Source organism: Chelonia mydas, chromosome 24 (genome assembly GCF_015237465.2).
Source record: "Chelonia mydas isolate rCheMyd1 chromosome 24, rCheMyd1.pri.v2, whole genome shotgun sequence".
Classification (NCBI taxonomy): domain Eukaryota; kingdom Metazoa; phylum Chordata; order Testudines; family Cheloniidae; genus Chelonia; species Chelonia mydas.
The window spans coordinates 3,693,016-3,712,353 of record NC_051264.2 but is presented as its reverse complement, the minus strand read 5'-3'; the positions used below and the strand labels follow the sequence as shown (position 1 = coordinate 3,712,353).

At 58.7% G+C, this 19,338-nt stretch overlaps 1 protein-coding gene across 1 annotated transcript in view; it reads right to left on the bottom strand.

The window, feature by feature from the left end:
• Positions 1–3,695: 3,695 nt before the first annotated feature.
• Positions 3,696–19,338, bottom strand: part of KIRREL1 (kirre like nephrin family adhesion molecule 1) — an 88,359-nt gene continuing 72,716 nt past the window's right edge. Inside the window, exons 4-15 of the mRNA XM_037883140.2 lie at positions 17,993–18,150; positions 16,516–16,666; positions 14,634–14,739; positions 14,149–14,297; positions 13,177–13,304; positions 12,951–13,077; positions 12,125–12,225; positions 7,091–7,289; positions 6,455–6,562; positions 5,671–5,810; positions 4,761–4,838; positions 3,696–4,402 (exon numbers count right to left, since the gene is read on the bottom strand). Of these exons, the coding sequence (XP_037739068.1) occupies positions 3,932–4,402; positions 4,761–4,838; positions 5,671–5,810; positions 6,455–6,562; positions 7,091–7,289; positions 12,125–12,225; positions 12,951–13,077; positions 13,177–13,304; positions 14,149–14,297; positions 14,634–14,739; positions 16,516–16,666; positions 17,993–18,150 (1,916 nt within the window). The 3' untranslated portion in view covers positions 3,696–3,931. The remainder of the gene's footprint in view (positions 4,403–4,760; positions 4,839–5,670; positions 5,811–6,454; positions 6,563–7,090; positions 7,290–12,124; positions 12,226–12,950; positions 13,078–13,176; positions 13,305–14,148; positions 14,298–14,633; positions 14,740–16,515; positions 16,667–17,992; positions 18,151–19,338) is intronic.

Here is a 19,338-nt window from a genome sequence, read left to right as displayed (position 1 = left end):
AATTTCCCATGCCAGCTGTCCGCCTCAAAGTGGAAGTTTTGGGGGGCGTTGATCTATAATTATATACTGCTGAGCATTAAGAACACGTGCTTCCAGCTTTCAAGAATTTGCTTGGCAGGATATTTATATAAAATATATATTTAGATACATTCATATAAAAAAACCCAAACCCCCTTCTCACGTGTCCGACTCATGCCAGCAAATTAGCCAGCACCGGTTTGTTACTTACGATGACTATTAGTCATTATTATTCGTATTGCAGCAGCCCCTGGCCCCAGTCATGGACCATGACGCCAGATTTGGCTCACACTTTATATTAAGCTCCCACTGCTTTTGCTAGCAGTCCCAACTGCTCACAAATTGTGAATCAGACCTCCCACAAATCATGAGCTGGGACAAAAATTGGGTTCTTTTGATTCTCCTGCAGGCTTCTGAACGTTCCAGGGTCACGTTCGCAGGTGTGGGGAGGAGCGTGATGTCTAGTGGTTAGAGCCTGGAGCCTGGGTTCTTTTCTTTAAAACCACAAGAGCTAGAAATGTATTACTAAGGGGGGGAAAAAGCTGAAGTTCAGAATAACATGACTTCTGAAAGTGGCGCGTTAAGAGCTGGTCCCTGGATCAGGTTGTTAGCCTGAGACCAGGCAGACCCAGGGTCAACTCTATTCTCCCATCTGACCCGGGGCACGACTGAGCCAGATATTGGGCAGTGTTACACCCAGAGTTGCAATGCCTAACTCATTGGGAGCTAAAACTCAGTTTCCAAAAGGATTTAGGCACTTTGGAGCAAAAATCCCATCAGCTGTCCATGAGAGTCAGGCTCTGGTGTGCCTAAACCCCTTCGGAAAATGATCTGGGTTCCTAAATCAGTTAGGCGTTGCGATGCTGAGTGCAGCTAGGCCAAAACGCCTTTAAAAATCTGGGTCTCCAGGCTCCAGTTCCCCATCTGTACCATGGGGCTAAGAACCTGAGAACGGCCCTCCTAGGTCAGACCAGTGGTCCATGTAGCCCAGTATCTTGCCTTCCGACATAGGCCAGTGCCAGATGCTTCAGAGACCAGCCCTGCCCTGCCTCACAGGGGGTCTTGAGGAAAAGCACAGTGACGATTGTGAGGTTCTCAGGGGCCAGGGTAATGGCCGCTGTATAAGTCCCATAAATAGGGCAGGAAAAGAAAAACAAGCCCATATCACGACACATGATCAAATCCGGCTGCTTCCGAACAGGCTAAATAAAGGGTCAGGCGATGTTTTAATAAATGGTGACCCCTCCGTCCTCGGGTGTTATAGGCTCCAGCCAGCCAACCGGCCGCTATAACCATTGCTAACCCCTGCTGCTGATGCCGATAACCCATGCGGCTCACGGCTGTACAATATCTGAATGGCTCCATAATGGGGGGGGGGGGGGGGAGGGGCGGTATCTGTACTTAAAATCAAGGCCCCGAACTGTGCAAACAAAACCGATGCTGCAGGGTCAGAAGGGTCACAGGAAAAGATCCAGAACAGCTGCAGTCCAGGGCTGGAGCGGCCCTGCCACGCCGGCAGGTACTAGGAGGGAACAGTCAAGACAGGGCTGGTGGCTTTGCCCTCTGCCCAGCCACGCAGGAGATCAGAGTTTGACTCCTGGGCCAGGCTGCGACTGTGGAGAAGTAGGGCCTGGGTTCGAGTCCTGCTCCCTAACGGAGCGATGGCGGAAAGGGCAGTAGAGGTGGGGGCCGGGGTCCTGCTCAGCGCCGCTTAGGACTTGCATTGCTCACGCTGCAGGGCGGGACCCAGTGTCGCTCAGCAGCGCCCCCTCTGCCTGGCTGGGGAATGGCACTGCCAGGCTTCGAAAACAGAGCCCGCCCCTGCCATCCCTTCCAGGAGTGGGGTGCAGCTTTGCTGGGATACTTGGGAACCTTGAAAGATACCCTTCACCCCCACCAAAATAACAACCCTGGGATATCCAGGGGCACCCATCATTTCTCAATGGGCAGCCCTGCAAAGCCCATATCGTCAGTGGAGGCCGCATCCACAACTTTCAGCCCTAAACACACAGCTCTTGATGCCTCAAGCTAAAGGGGCAGCTCCTCCCCTGGCCTCGGGGACAGGCTGCTGTAGTGGCTGGTGCCAGGCACTAGGGGGAGAGATGAGCCTTGAGCTTCCCCGCCCCGGGGTGCCACCAGCCCCGAAAACATTTAGCCCCGCCGATGCCCCCGCCCCCTTGACTTGGTTCCACCGCGCAAGCAAATGCCGACGGGTCAAATAAAGCTGAAGTTCAAGGCACAGGAAGTGGTGGAAGAGGCAGGATTCCAATCGGTCCTTTCGGAGGAAAAAACCAACCAACCAACCGCCCCCCTCCCGCCCCCGTATAAAATATATATATAAAAAAATCCAACATAAACCCAAACAAACGTATTCAAAGTGCTAGGGACGGGGGACGGAGTCAACTTGGCCCTGGACGGATGGGGTACTGGGGGAGAGATTGGGGCCCCCTGCTTTCTTCCTGAAGAGGAACGCCACACGGGGGAGGGATCCAATTTGGGGTGTGAGCGGCAAGGGGTGCTGTTGTGAATGGAAGCACTCGGGGGTGGGGCTGACCTTTCTCCCTAGGGCCAGCAGTGCCCTCGAGGTCAGGGATTCACAACGTAGGGGTCGCGAGCACTTCACCCTTCCCATATTGCTGAGTGGGGCAGGAGGGATCCCAGTATGGGAAAGGGGTGCTGGTATAGGATAGGGAGTACCTGTATTGTATAGGCGGGTCCCAGTATTGCACATGGGACCCTGGTATGGAACAGGGGGCCCCACTATAGGATAGGGTGTCCCTGGTCTGGAATAGGGGGTCCCAGTATAGGACATGGGTCCCTGGTCTGGAATAGGGGGTCCTGGTATTGGATGGGGGTCCCGGGTGTGGACTAGATCAAAAGCTGCAGCTCCAGGTTGGTTTTCCACATTAGGGCCTGATCCTGCCAGGCGCTGAGCGATAGGCGCTGAGGCAGGATCAAAGCCCTTTGGCCATTCGGAGGCTGGCTGCAGGGTTAGCCGGCCTGCCGGCCGACAGGCACCCACACCCCCCGTCCGGGCGCGTTCATATCTAGAGCGCAGTGTCCCCTGCGGCACCCTGGGAGCCCGGCGGGTCCCATCGTGCCCTGGGAGCCGGTGATGGTACGACTCTCTGCCTCCTAGCGACCGAGCGGTGCGGGAGCCAGTTGCAGACCCCAGGGATCCCACGGCCCCCAGGGGAATGCACAACCTAGCCTGCCTTCAGCCACCCCCCCCAATGCCACTTGGTCCTCCGCTGCCCCACAATCCCCCCCACCCCTTGTTGTCACAACCTTTCACCCCCAGCCTGGAGTTCAGCTCTCGGCCCATCTCCCCGCAAAGATCCGACAACGCCCGGCAAAGAAATCGGGTCTCCCCAGCGTGGCCGGGGGCAAGTTTCCAGAGTCTTGCTTGGAGCAGGATGGGGCGGGGTGGGATGCAGGCCATGGGAGGGAATCTCCCCCCCTGCAGCTACCAGCACGCTTTATCCGGCCTCCAGCCCGCTGGGAGGAGAGCTGTGCCACACGTGAGCAAGGCCGGGGCAGGGGTGGGGGTGAGGCTCCCCAGCCCCCCCCAAATCTGTTTTCCTTCCAGTCGGGGAGGGCACCGGCCCCTCGAGACATGGGCTGAAAAGAACGAACGAAGACAACGTGACGGGTGGCTGGCTGGAAGCTCAGATATAGGGGAAGAGGGGCCCCGGAGTCAGCCGGACGCCAGGGTCCCCGGAATACAGGCAGTGAGGGGTGCAGTTGCCGGGCAGGCTGAGAGTCCTGCCGCTGGGTGGGGGTTAGGGGTGGGCGTGCGGAGGGGGGTTCTGGAAAAGCCCCTGAATATCAGAGGACAGTCACAAAGTACCTATGACCCCCACCCCCTTTTGTCTCCGGGGAGGATCATCCCCCCCCCCAGCCCCCAGGCCCTTCAGACGTGAGTCTGCATCCTCTGCTGAAACCGCTGCCCGTAGTCCGAGTGCTGGGAGGTGTAGGAGAAGCGGGTGGCGCTGGCGTACTTGCCCATGGGGTCGTAGGCGTCGTAGGGGGCACGGTCCAAGCTGGGCGGAGGGGGCTGGCTGTAGCCCAGGCGGTAGGTGGCGTAGCCGGCGCTGGGCGGGAAGGCGGCGTGGCCGCCGTAGTTCTCGTAGGAGAGCTGGCTGGCCGTCTCGCCCGAGGCGGTGCCCGGCGGGGGCCCCGGGGCCGGCTCGGCGCTGTACTCCGAGGCGGGGCCCCGGCTGTAGGTGCTCAGCTGGGCGTAGCCGCTGGAGTGGGAGAGGCGGGAGGAGGGGCGCATGTCGTAGCGGGCGGGGCCCGGGGTGCGGTAGTCGGCGTAGAGCACGGTGCGGGAGGGCGGGCGGTCCTCGTGGGCGCGAACGTTGTAGTAGCCGTTGGTTGGGTCCTGGAAGGGGACAGGAGAGGGGCAGGTTCAGGCAGCGCCAGGGGGCTCACATGGGGCAGGGCAAAGCTCTGGGTGCCTGTGGAATATTCCGGGGGCAGAGCTGGGCAAAGAACCCAGGAGTCCTGGCTCCCACCCCCAGCAGAGACACACGTGTAATCCCTTCTGCACACAGAGTTGCTGGCATGCCCGCACCATCACACACCCCTTCGCACGCAAGCACACTCGCTGGTGCGCTCAGGCACATTGGCACCAAGGCACAATCACTCCCCCGCACACGCCAGGCCGCCTTTCCCTGCCCACGCACACACGCGCCGTTGCACGCTCAGTGGGCAGGCGCCCCCCGGGGGTGGTGCCGGACCTTGAGTTCGTACTCCTCCCGAGTGTCGATGGTGTCGCACCGCATATCCTGCTTCAGGTCCACGTCGTCCTTGAACGACTGTCGAGGGAGATGGGAAAGGGACCCGTCAGCTTCCCCGCCGAGGTTCTGCCTTAGCCCACCGGCCGCTCGGCTCCCCAGCCCCCAAGTCATCCCACCCACCCCCACCTGAACGCAGGACCAAGCAGGCTGTGGCTCCTCCCCACACTCTGGGGGCACTGATGTAACCAGCCAAGAATGGGACCCAGGAATCTGGGCTCCCTATTCTAATTACTAGCCCACACTCCCCTCACAGACCCGTAGAGAACCCAGGAGTCCAAGTCCTGTACCCTGGGTTGGCAGCACCAGGGATTGAACCTGGGACCTTTGAAACGTAAAGCCTGAGTTGCTATGGTTTGAGCTAAAGGACAGAGCCTGCAACAGACTCATCAACCCCTATTGATCACAGAGACAAAGCACCACTGAGTTACACCGCCCGCCCTGGCCCTCGGGGGGCGCTCCCAGCAGCTACAGCCCAGGGTGGCTAGACATGGGTGGCTCCGTGGGGCATGGCTGGGGCTGTGGCACCAGGCTTAGCCCACTGGGGTGTTTGATGGGTGCCAGGCTGGCCTCCTGCCCACCTCCCTCTTGCGAAGTGTGCGGCCAGGAGGCCCCAGAACCCAGGAGTCCTGCCTCCCTGTTCTAATCACCAGGCCATACTCCCGGTCCCAGGAAGGGAACCCAGGAGTCCTGGCTCCCAGCCACCTTCCCCACCACTCTAACCACTAACACACGATCTCTGTCCCACAGATGTGCACAGAACCCAGGAGTCCTGCTCTGAGCAGTAGAGAACTGTCTCGCTCTGTCGTGCTGCTGGGCTCGTTCCGGGGGGAGATTGTGGGGGGGCCCTCACCGAGTAGATGGCCTTCATGACGCGGGTTGCCGTGGAGACGCTGGCCGTGTCCTCCTCGCGGTCCGCATGCAGCGTCAGAGGCTCCCGGTTCACCGTCTCCACCTTGATGTCCAGCTTGCGGAGGGTCACGTCCTTGCGGCCTGTGAGACACACAGACTGATGGATGGATGGACAGGGGGGCTCTGCCAGCCGCACCCCGGGCTTCTCCTAGCTGGAGACCCCAGCCCAGAGCCCTGGCTGTTGGGGGTCCTGGACTCACCCTTCCCCCTGGCCTGGAGAAACTGGCCTCCTTCCTGGAAAGCCCCCGCAGCCGCCAGTCCCCCCTGCTAGGACGGGGCCTTGGCCAGGGACCTCATGGGCCCAGAGAAAGCGCACCCCCGTAGCAGGGCTTCCCCGCTTCCAGCTGCTCCTGGCCCCAACACCTGGCCCCGTGGGCACCTGCCTACGCCCAGCACCAGGCGCAAAGGAGCCATGGCCGTTCCCGTCGCCTGCAGGTGTCGTGGGCTTTCCAAGGGGCGCCCCCGGTGGACGAGGCTGCTTGTGGGCCACGTGCTCCATCCTGGGGTGACGGGGGCATCGGCCCGCAGACTGACACATCCAGCTTTGGGGGAGACGCATCCAGCCGTGGCCCCTGTGGACCACACGGCTTCTTGGTACCATCCGGCCTGTCCCTTGAGTGGCTGGTAGGTGCCGCCTGGGCCAGGCTGGAGCCGTTCCCCTCCCTCCTCGCCCCCGGGCGGAGTTGAAGGGGGTTCCCGGGAATTCCCCCCCCCCCCGCACTCACTTCCTTTGCGGCGCCTGTAGAGGAAGCAGACCAAGGTGACGAGGAAGAAGATGAGGAGGATGCTGGCCCCGATGGTGGCTGCGGCGATGATGCCCACGGGCAGGACTTCTGCAGGGGGAACGGGGGGTGCTTTAGCTGGGGGAGCCGTGCTGCCCCCTTCCTGCCGGTTCCTCCCTAGCCCACTCTCACCCCTTAGCCCCCGACTGCCTTGAGATGGAGCAGGATCCCCTCCAAGGTTGGCATTGCTAGCCCTGCTCCCCAGATGGGGAAACTGAGGCACAGAGAGGGGAAGGGAGCTGCCCAAGGCCTCACACAGTCAGCGGCAGAGAACCAAGGAATCCACCCAGCCTCCTGCTCTAACCATCAGACAACACTGTCCCCCAGAACTGGGAATGGAACACAGGGCTCCCCATTCCCAACCTGCTGTAAACCCTGGTTCAGGCTCCCCTTTTAGAGCTGGGACTAGAACCCAGGCGTCCTGCCCCCTGTGCTCTAACCACTAGATCCCACTCCCCTTCGAGATCTGGGGATAGAACCCAGGCGTCCTGCCCCCTGTGCTCTAACCACTAGATCCCACTCCCCTCCCAGAGCTGGGGATAGAACCCAGGAGTCCTGACTCCCTCCCCGCCCTGCTACCTTTCTCCTCCAGCTGGATGATGGCCGTCCCCGGCCCAAAGCTGTTCCAGGCCGTGCAGTTGTAGCGTGTCTGGAAATCGGCCTCCATCACGTTGTTGATGGTCAGGGTGGAGAGGACCCCGCTGCCCGTGTTGGTTCTCTCCACCGTGTAGCGCTCCAGTGTGCCAGCTTCCAGGATGTTCTCCTTCCAGGCCCAGGCCTATCGCCGGGTGGGGCGTGCAAAAGGGAGAAAGGCCTGGTCAGCTCCGGGGGCTGAGAGCTCCTGCCCCATCACACCTCCGCTAAGCCCGGGAGAACCCTAGCATCCGGGCCAAATCCCAGCTGGGTATCTACAGCCCACCAGCCCCCCGCGGTTCCAGTAGGATACAATCGTCCCCTTCACTTCCTGTCCCAAACTGAATGGGGATGTGGGAGGATCACGGCAGGATTCCTCCATTCAGCCACCATCTGCAACTTGAGGACACAGGAGGGGGCACCAGGGCTGTGTCAACAGGTAGGTGGGTAGACAGGGATAGCTAGATGGGTGTGTATAGGGATAGACAGACAGACAGACAGATAGATATATGGGTGTGTATGGGGATAGATAGAAAGATAGATAAATGTGTATAGGGATAGACAGGTAGGTAGCCAGGTGTGTATGGGGATAGAAGACAGACAGATAGATGAGTGTGTATGGGGATAGACAGACAGAAGACAAGTAGGTAGATGGGTACGTATGGGGATAGACAGAAGACAGGTGGGTAGATGGGTGCATATGGGGATAGATGGTCAGAAGACAGGCAGGTAGATGGGTGCATATGGGGATAGACATGTGGGTAGATGAATGCGTATGGGGATAGACAGACAGAAGACAGGCGGGTAGATAGGTGCGTATGGGGATAGATAGAAGACAGGCAGGTAGATGGGTGTGTATGGGGATAGACAGACAGAAGACAGGCGGGTAGATGGGTTGTATGGGGTTAGACAGGTGGGTAGATGAATGCGTATGGGGATAGACAGACAGAAGACAGGTGGGTAGATGGGTGCATATGGGGATAGACACGTGGGTAGATGAATGCGTATGGGGATAGACAGACAGAAGACAGGCGGGTAGATGGGTGCATATGGGGATAGATAGACAGAAGACAGGCAGGTAGATGGGTGCGTATGGGGATAGATAGAAGACAGGCAGGTAGATGGGTGCGTATGGAGATAGACAGGCAGGTAGATGGGTGCGTATGGTGATAGACAGACAGAAGACAGGCAGGTAGATGGGTGCGTATGGGGATAGACAGACAGAAGACAGGCAGGTAGATGGGTGCGTATGGGGATAGACAGACAGAAGACAGGCAGGTAGATGGGTGCATATGGGGATAGACAGGCAGGTAGATGGGTGCGTATGGGGATAGACAGACAGAAGACAGGCAGGTAGATGGGTGCGTATGGGGACAGACAGACAGAAGACAGGCAGGTAGATGGGTGCATATGGGGATAGACAGGCAGAAGACAGGCGGGTAGATGGGTGCATATGGGGATAGATAGACAGAAGACAGGCAGGTAGATGGGTGCGTATGGGGATAGATAGAAGACAGGCAGGTAGATGGGTGCGTATGGAGATAGACAGGCAGGTAGATGGGTGCGTATGGGGATAGACAGACAGAAGACAGGCAGGTAGATGGGTGCGTATGGGGATAGACAGACAGAAGACAGGCAGGTAGATGGGTGCGTATGGGGATAGACAGACAGAAGACAGGCAGGTAGATGGGTGCGTATGGGGATAGACAGGCAGGTAGATGGGTGCGTATGGGGATAGACAGACAGAAGACAGGCAGGTAGATGGGTGCGTATGGGGACAGACAGACAGAAGACAGGCAGGTAGATGGGTGCATATGGGGATAGACAGGCAGAAGACAGGCAGGTAGATGGGTGCGTGTGGGGATAGACAGACAGAAGACAGGCAGGTAGATGGGTGCGTATGGGGATAGACAGGCAGGTAGATGGGTGCGTATGGGGATAGACAGACAGAAGACAGGCAGGTAGATGGGTGCGTATGGGGATAGACAGACAGAAGACAGGCAGGTAGATGGGTGCGTATGGGGATAGACAGACAGAAGACAGGCAGGTAGATGGGTGCGTATGGGGATAGACAGACAGAAGACAGGCAGGTAGATGGGTGCGTATGGGGATAGACAGGCAGGTAGATGGGTGCGTATGGGGATAGACAGACAGAAGACAGGCAGGTAGATGGGTGCGTATGGGGATAGACAGATAGAAGACAGGCAGGTAGATGGGTGCGTATGGGGATAGACAGACAGAAGACAGGCAGGTAGATGGGTGCATATGGGGATAGACAGACAGAAGACAGGCAGGTAGATGGGTGCGTATGGGGATAGACAGACAGAAGACAGGTAGGTAGATGGGTGCGTATGGGGTTAGACAGACAGAAGACAGGCAGGTAGATGGGTGCGTATGGGGATAGACAGATAGAAGACAGGCAGATGAGACAGGAGCAGAGACAAAGGGATGTGAAAGAATGGCAGAGACAGGGAGCAGGAGACTGACAGAGCGATGCAGACAAAGCAAACAGCGACATGTGAGCAATGTTAATACTGCTGAGCTCCGAGACAAATTCAGCTCAGGAAATAGCACAATGCAGGCCCCTCCGGGTGGTTATTGCAGCCCCATTGCTCACCACAGGGCCAGGGTGTAATAAACATTTCATACCACGGGCCATTGTAACTCTCCCAGCACAAGCAGGACCAGCGCGTGCCCTGGGCGCGCCGTACAGCCACGGTCACCTGAGGAGACTGCATGTAAGCCTTCCCCGCCAGTGTGTTTATTTTTCAATCGAGCTGCTTTAATGGGGCAGTAACGAGGCTGGGTTTTTTTAAAGAGACGCTTCCAGCCAGGGCCTCTCCTTTAGGTTACACTGCGGTCGCACGACAAGTCAAGTCCCGGTGTCCCCACAAGGGGGAGTGCTCGTGCCACACCAGAACAGGACCTCGCTTCAGGCTGCTGATTGCTAGCGGTTTTGCTCCTCTGTGTAAACTGCAGTTTCTTTGTTTCCTGACTCACGTCATTCCTTCTCCCTCCATTCCAAAGCAGCCGCTCTGACCTGATCCGAGTAAAGCCATCACATCCCCTTCCCTCCCCGCAGGATCTGGCTGTAGGTTGGTCAGTGACCCATCCCAAGGCAAAGCCAAGAGTGCTCGTCTCACCCAACGATTGCTCTTGCAATTAACTATTTACAGCTGAGGGGGAGAGGGAAGAGATGCAGCTGGCCTAAGAGCGCAAGGAAACAATAAACGCAGCTGTGAAGGGAAAACGATTATTTGCTGGGAGCATACAGCAGGGGTGGGGTTTGGGGCCTGCACACTTTGACTCCAAATGTCCGACTCTGTCTGCTTCTCACTACCCCTCTGTTCCGGCCTCATTCAACCCTCCTTTTTCTCCGAGCCTCCCCTTCCTTCTCCACCACGGCCAACGTGGCCGTATCCAAGTGCAACTAGAATGGGTCTGAAAATTTTAGACGGAACAGAAACGCAGTTTGGGCAAAATTGAAATATTTCACGGGAACCTGTCGATTTCAACAGCGTTGAAGAATCATTTCAATGTTCTCATTTCCAGAACATCAAAAGGTTCCATTTCGAATTCATTGCTCCGATTCATTTTGGTTCAACTTGTATTTTATAGTGAAATGTTAATGTTAATAGTATATTATATTTATGTACAGCAGGACCCCAGTTTTAGGAACATCAACTTTATGAATGATCGCTTACAAGAACCATCTTTCTGCTACAATCCATCAGCTAATGTTCAAGCAACTGTAGAGGCTTGAAAAGTCTGAGAGATTTAGCAGCCACGAAGAAGAGTTGCAGTTTTCTCAAATAAAGGAAAATCCGGCACCCTTAACCCATCTGTTACCACTCATTATGTACACAATCACTGAACAATTAATAAATTAACATATGCACCGTATCACCCTCAACTTTGAGATGTTCAATTTTATGAGCTTCTCGACATTATGAATTCCTCAATCCCCCATTAGTTCACTAAACAGGAGCTCTACTGTATTGTATTTATTATGGTAGATAATATATGTTATATTTATTATTTTAATACAATATCCAAGTTGAAAAGAATCGACATTATTGGAACCAAATGGTTTTGCCTTATGAAAATGAAACATCTCAATGGTTTCGGAGAGAAATTTGGGGGAATTTTTGTTCTGTGCCAAATTTCAAAATGTTGATTTTTTGTTACAATTCAGAACAAAAATTAATTTGGGGAATTTCCGAATTTCCCAGGGAACAAAAATTCAATTTTCCAACCAGCTCCCACGTTATTGATGCCAAAGCGACTCTCTGTCTCTCTCTAGTGGCTGGAGGGTATAGAGAGGTTTATGAGCCCACGGATGGGTCCCACCTGGTCCAGTATCTCAACCCGCGGTAACTCATGCTCATGAATCCAGAGACTTTGGCTTCAGATATACCCACGGGGATGTCACAGCATAAACTCCAAGGACAACATGAGTGCCTTAAATTTAGGCTAGTCCATATTGGAGAAATTGACCATGCTAAATTGACCAGCCTCAAGGACTGTGGCTCATCTTACGTCCGCATGCACCAGGCAGCTTGCATCTGTGCTAAGGGCCACTCCAGGCTGACCGTGCTTAGAGCCAAAGTGGATACAGACGAGCTGGAAAGGTTCCACTCGGCCCACCCACCACCGTCCTTCACAAATCTCCCAGCATGCCTTCTTCCGGCAGCAGAGCCAGGGACCGTGGGATAGCTCCCCGTTGCAGTCCCTAACCCTGGCGAGTGTGGACTGGCGGAGCTGTTGGTGCATAAACTGGCTTCCGTTCTCTGGCACAGACAACAGGCACAGCTCCTCAGCCCAGCGGGCGTTGAGAAGCACAGAGACCGTGGTGACAAGGTCCTGGTTAGGAAGGAAGCTGCTGCTGCCCTGGTGTGTTAGCTAGAGGGTCCCCAGCCCAGGCCGGGTTGCCCCCCGTCCCGCCCCCTGTGGAGAGCGCCCCCCCAGGAGAGCACTCACAATGCGGTCGGGGGGTGGCGTGCTCCCGATGAAACACTCCACTTTCCCGCGGTCGCCACGCACAGCGTACTGAACGGCCTCGCTCGAGATGATCGGGGGGCCTGTGGGGGGAGAGAAACAGCTGCTTAAAATGGGCACCGTAAGCCAGAGACTGCCTGGGGCAGAGCGGGCACTCCACGGCTGTGGAGCATCCCACCAGGCTCATTAGTTAACAAGAATGGGGAGCTGCAGCAGGCCGGGGAGAGCGTCCCTGGAGGGAGTAGGAGATGGGATGCCATGCTGCAGTGTTCTGAGAGATAAGGAGTCCCATGCACGGGGCACTGTGCCAGGGGTACCAGTCATGGGTATGAATACTGGGGTACTGTGCCAGGGTATCAATGGGTATGAATAATGGGGTACTGTGCCAGGGGTACAGAGTCATGGGTCTGAATACTGGGGTATGGTGCCCTGGGTACCGAGTCATGGGCATGAATACTGGGGTACTATGCCAGAGGTACCAATGGGCATGAATACTGGGGCATTGTACTCAAGGTACCAAGTCGTGGGTACGAATACTGGGGCATCATGTCCAGGGTACCAAGTCGTGGGTTTGAATACTGGGGTACTATGCCAGGGTACCAGTCATGGTCATGAATACTGGCATACTGTCCCTCGGTACCAAGTCGTGGGTTTGAATACTGGGGTACTGTGCCCAGGGTACCAAGTCGGTCCAAATACTGGGGCATCGTGCCCAGGGTACCAAGCTGAGGGTTTGGATACCCGGGTACTGTGGGTATGAACACTGGGGTACAGCCTGCTCCCCAATACCCTGGGCAGAGGGCCTCACCATTGACAAAGAGGGTGACCTCCCGCTCGCCCACGCCAATCCTGGGCACGATGGCTTTGCAGACGTACTGCCCAGCGTCGGCCTGCGTCACCGACTTCAGGTAGAGCTGGTTGCTGTTGCTCAGCACCTGGGCACAAACACAGGGCGGAGCGTGAGAGGGGGGCGTGTGCGGCGGGGGACAGGCCGTGCGAGCCCCGGGGCCATGGGGTGCTGGGAGAGGAATTACCATGTTGGATTCTTTTTTGGTCCAGGTGAGGGTCAGCGGGGGGTTGCCGGCCCACACGCATGTCAGCGTCACATCCGAGCCGATGTCGGTGGTCATGGGCTTGGGGTCCACCACGATCCGAGGGGCGACTGCAAGAGAGAGACGTCAGCGGCCCTGGGTGCGCAGGTATGTTCCTGGCTCCCATGGGTGGACGTGGCTGTGTGTCCCCGTTGCCGTGGGTGTGTCCCGGTGGGCTCATGGCTCATGTGTGTGTGTGTGTGCGTGTCCCCACATGTCTGTGTGCTCATGGCTTGTGTGTCCATGTGTCGCCATGTGTGTTCACCCCCGTGCTTGTGGTTCATCCGTGTGTCCATCCCCGGGTGTGTGCTCATAGCTTACGTCTGTGCCCACATGGGTGTGTGTGCATGTGTGCTCCTGGCTCGTGTGCGTGTGTGTGTCCCCATGCGTGTGTGTGTCTGTGTGTGCACGCGTGCATGTGCTCATGGCTTGTGTGTGTGTGTGTGTGTTCTCATGTGTGTGAGGGCGTGTGCTCATGGCTTGCTTGTGCATGTCCCCGCGTGTGTCCCCGTGTGCTCAAGGCTCGTGTGTGAGCATGCCCCGTGTGTCCCCGTGTGCTCATGGCTCGTGTGTGAGCATGCCCCGTGTGTCCCCATGTGCTCATGGCTCCCACTAGCCTCCAGCCCCCGCCCACTGAGGCGCAGCTCGAGGGGCTCAGGCAGTGGGGCGGTCTGTGCCCTTGGCACTAACAAGCCTGCGTTCGAGTCCCGCCGCTGGCCGTGTTTTCTGTGCGCTCAGGGCCGGGCTTGGCACGCAGGTGACACACCACTAGGCTGGCTGGTAACCGGGGAGCCAGCGAGCACCCCGGGCTCTGCCTGTGCCCAGCCGCCTCCCTGCAGAACCCCCCTTTTCCAGCCCCGACTCGTCTCCGCCCAGGCCGAGCGGTGGGGCGCATCGCCCCCCTGCAGCACTCACAGTGCACGTCCACCAGCGTGCTGACGTTGGTGCTTCCCACGTCATTGTGCACCTCGCACGAGACGGGCTCCGTGAAGAAGGAATAATCCACCTGCGCCTCGTACTTGCTGTCCTTGGCTTCTTCGATGATCACGCCACCTTTGGCCCACCTGTGGGGGGGGAGAGCAGACATGATGATAGGCTCCTCCCCCTGGGGGGAAGGAAAGGCAGACACAGCGAGAGGCTCCTCCCCCTGGGGGGGAAGGGGAGGGCAGACACAGAGAGAGGCTCCTCCCCCCAAGGAGGGAAGCGGCTCAGCGGGTTGATGATGGGCTACGGAGCTGTGTAACCCATCCGTGAACGGTTCGAATCCACGGGCGTGCGGGGGAGGCATCAGGGGCCGAAGCTGATTGCTGTGATGCTAGCAGGAATCTGGATTCAGAAGCTGGTTGGCCCGGGGACTCCCCTTTAATTGTATCCCAGCTGGTTCCACCCGCGCCCCTCACCTGTAGCCTCTGATCTCCGGGTTGGCTGTGGCCACGCAGGTGAAGACGACCCGCTCGCCTTCCTGCACCGTCTGGGGCTGGATGGAGAGGGTGACCGTGGGGGGATCTGCCAGGGAGAGACGGAGACAGCTGTCACTGGCACGACGCACGGGAAGGAAACTGAGGCAGGGACAAAAAAGGCCCCCAGGGTGGAGCCTGGTGCAGGGAGCTGCTTGTTCTGCCAGCCCAGTGAGCCACGGGGCGGATTTTCCCTGGCTGGGGCGGGGGTCTTTAAATCAATGCTGGGGGGAGCTCCAGGAGAAGCTCAATGGAAAACCAAGGGGTGGACAGTTTGTGGATCAGCCTCCTCCGGTCAGTGCCACATGGCAGGGGGAACGCCGCGCCCCAGCTGCCTCTCGGGTCCCGTGAGAGCTGCGATTCCCCACAGCAGCCACTGGGGGTCAGTGCTGGGCCGCAGACACAGCGGGGAAATCCTGAGTGGCCAACGCTGCAGCCCCGCACGGCAGGCCAGCGCCATCCCCCGGCCCCGCTCCGCGGGCGGCCGGCAGAGACTTGCCCAAGCAGATCAGCGGCAGACCTGGAGACCCCCATCTCCTGAGTCCCGGTCCTGTGCTCCGTCCACTGGCCCCCACGCCCTGGCCCCCGGGAGTTCTGCGGGCTGTTTGTGCCTCTCAGGCAGGGTGGCCTCGCGCCCCGGGACCCCGGTGGCCTGCAGCTGCCCAGCCACGCTCGTGGGACCGGGTGCTGTCACAGCGCGCCGGGGGGCTGGGCGGGGGGCCTGACATGCAGAGCTGTCCGGGGCAGCCAGCGGAGAGCCTCCCAGCCCCGCATCTCACGGTGATTCTAAACCTAGGACGATCGGAGCTCCTCCAGCCGCCCCGGGGCCAGGTGTAGCTAGGCAGTGCCAGCGTGAGCGTCCCGCCCCACCCTATGCCATGGGGCTGCCCAGCTGGGACCGGCTGGAGACGGGGCATTCTGTCACCGAAAGGTAGATTGAGGTTCCAAAGTGTGGAAATTAGGGTGACACCAACGCACATAACCCTAAGAACCTGGCAGAGCAGTTATCTATCTATCTCCAGACACCCCCACCCTGTCTGTCCGTCTGTCCATCCATCCCCAGACACCCACCCTGTCCATTCATCCCCAGACACCCCCACCCTGTCTGTCTGTCTGTCCATCCATCCCAGACACCCCCACCCTGTCTGTCTGTCTGTCCATCCATCCCAGACACCCCCCTCTATCCATCCATCCATCCTCCATCCCCAGACACCCCATCTCTGTCCATCCATCCCCAGATACCCCATCCATCCATCCATCCATCCCCAGACACCCCCTCTCTATCTATCCATCTCCAGACACCCCCACTCTGTCTGTCCGCCTGTCCATCCATCCCCAGACACCCCCTCTCTATCTATCCACCTCCAGACACCCCCACTCTGTCTGTCCGCCTGTCCATCCATCCCCAGACACCCCCTCTCTATCCATCCCTCTATCCCCAGACACCCCATCTCTGTCCATCCATCCCCAGATATCCCATCTGTCCATCCATCCATCCCAGACACCCCCTCTATCTATCTATCTATCTATCTATCTATCTATCCTCCTACACACCCCTCTATTTATGAACCAAGCACTGGATGTGATCAGTGCCCTGGGGTGGCTTCTTTCCCCAGTGCAGACACAGCCTCCTGTGGGCTGCCCCCTGCCCTTCACCTGGTCGTTTACCCCAGTGGGTGTAAATGGCAGTTTTCTGCACCCGCTGCACGCTGGTGTAACTGATGAGGGGAGGGGAGGTGGGGAACCAGGCCCCATTCCCACTGCTCCTGCACCTGCCGTCCAGCGGGGCCCTGGAGCCCCGCAGCGGGGCGGGGGCTGGACTCACGGTGTACGTTCAGCTTGACGGAGGTCTCCTTGCCGGCCGGGACGGCGTCGTTGGTGCTCCGGCAGACGAAGACCCGCCCGATGTCCGCGTCTGTGGGGTTGATGAGGAGCTGGCTGACCGTGGTTTCCCTCTTGCCATCTGCTAACACTTCCTGCCCACAGGGAAGAGGAGACGATCAAACCATAGGGCTGGCAAAAGGGGGGCACTTGGTTATTCCTTCCTATTGCCCAGGTGGAGAAACTGAGGGGGCAAGGGACATGCACAAGACCACACAGCATGTCAGAGGCAGAGTCAGGCGCAGTGTCCACAAGCCCAGACTCCCTTCCCCCTGCTCTGACCACCAGACTTAGGCTCCAGCCCAGGCCTGGGAGAAGAACCAGGAGCCCTAATTTCTATTTTGCTGCTGTAACCACTAGACCCCATTCCCAGCCAGAGCTGGGAAGAGAACCCAGGAGTCCTGACTTAAAGTTCACCGCTCTAACCACTAGACAGCACTTCCTTCTACAGTTGGTGGAAGAACCCAGAAATCCTATGCCAAGTGCCCCCCAACTCTAACCGCTAGACCCCACTCCTCTCTCAAGGCTGGGGAGAGGACCCAGGTGTCCTGCTGTAACCAATAGACTGTACTCCGTCACTGAAAAAAAACAACCCCAAACTCTCTGATGATGCCACTGCTGGGGAGAATCTCGGTGGGCAGGACTTCCCGGGGGGGTCGGAGCCAGGCCGGCAAGTGCTAACGCTGCAGTGAATGGTTTCCGAATTCGCCTGGAACGGCGCTCCCCGACTGGCCTGTGACATGCCCATAAAATGCCCCACAAGTTCATCAGGATTAATGTTCTCGCACCATAAACTGTGTGGGGATTAATGAGCGGGACATTTGGCTTTCAAGTGCTCGTGGAAAGTGCAACCAGCTCTGTCAGGGGAAAGGAAAACTAATCAAACCAATTAAAGAGGCAGTGGGCGGGGGAGGGGACGGCGTTTCCTTCCAGCAATTAACAAGGATCTGGTGACAGCCCTGGGGCGCGAGATGTCCACACGCACCCAGAGCAGGCGCAGTGGGAGGGATGAGCTGCCCCACTATCCCCAGCAGGACGTCCGCCTCCGGGGTGGAAGGGGAGCCGAGCCTCCGTGGCCCATTCCGTCCTCAGGCCACGTGCTAACGAGGGCCAACTGCTAATGAGGGCTGACGGGGACGGGCGGTCATTGTTCGCTCCCCTGGGCTGGACTGAGACCTCTCTAACTCGTTACATGAATGCAGGAGAAAAGGGGCCCAGGATTCTGAGTGGTGCAGGCGGGTTAGAGGGCTGTGCCCTGGAGGGGCTGCTCTCCTGTGTCCTTCCTGCAGGGGTTTCAAACGGAGCCAGCCACCCCGCTGCGCCTCCCCAGGGGCGGAGGGATCCACCTGCCTTCTCTCCCCACCCTCGGCATCTTCTAGCTCGTGGGGAGCGGCAAAGGCCGGGCGGGCCGGGCTCTGTACCGTGCTGGCGCTGGCGTCGTCCTGCGGCAGCCCGTCCCGGAACCAGACGATGGTGGCGGCAGGCTTGGCGCTGTGAGCCCGGCACGTCAGGTTGTACGGGGTGCCAGCCCGCAGCAGGATCTCGGGGGCGCCGTCGATCACCGGGTCTTCAGGGGGAACTGGCAGCAGCGGAGAGAGAGGCAGGTGAGTGCCGGGTTGGCTCAGATCCGGCACGCGGCTGGGGCTTCGGTGCACCCTGGCGCTGGCTGACCCCTCACCCCCTGCCGCCCACAATATATTCCCGGCCCCGCTACACACACCACGGCCCCCAGATAGTGGGCATGGCGAGGCAACGGGGGGAGAAATCGCCGACCAGACGAAGTGGGGGAAGAAACTCGCCAAGCACCATCAGGAACGTGGGGAACACAGGGGTCAGCATGTTGTGGCAGACCATTGAGCCCCTGGGTGCAGTCTACGCCGTTCATGCCATATCTGAGCGAAGCCATGGTCCATCCACCCCAGCACCTCCCCTTCCTGCTGCCCCGGACCAGACCACTGAGCCATCCACCCCAGCACCTCCCCTTCCTGCTGCCCCGGACCAGACCACTGAGCCATCCACCCCAGCACCTCCCCTTCCTGCTGCCCCGGACCAGACCACTGAGCCATCCACCCCAGCATCTCCCCTTCCTGCTGCCCCGGACCAGACCACTGAGCCATCCACCCCAGCACCTCCCCCTCCTGCTGCCCCGGACCAGACCACTGAGCCATCCACCCCAGCACCTCCCCTTCCTGCTGCCCCGGACCAGACCACTGAGCCATCCACCCCAGCATCTCCCCTTCCTGCTGCCCCGGACCAGACCACTGAGCCATCCACCCCAGCACCTCCCCTTCCTGCTGCCCCGGACCAGACCACTGAGCCATCCACCCCAGCACCTCCCCTTCCTGCTGCCCCGGACCAGACCATTGAGCCATCCACCCCAGCATCCCACTTACTGCTGCCCCGGACCAGACCACTGAGCCATCTACCCCAGCACCTCCCCTTCCTGCTGCCCCGGACCAGACCACTGAGCCATCCACCCCAGCATCTCCCCTTCCTGCTGCCCCGGACCAGACCATTGGTCCATCCAGTCCAGCATCAGCACTAGACTAGACCATTGGTCCATCCACCCCAGCATCTGCACCAGACCAGACCACTAGTCCATCAGCCCAGTACTCTGACTTCAGCCCTGGTCAACAGCTGGTGCTTCTGAACGCTCCCATAATGCACCTGGCTGACTGGGGGAGGGATTCATTCAACCCCTGTTATGGTGACCAGCTCACACCCTCCATCCCGAGCTCCGACCATCCTTTTAATATAACCTGAAAAC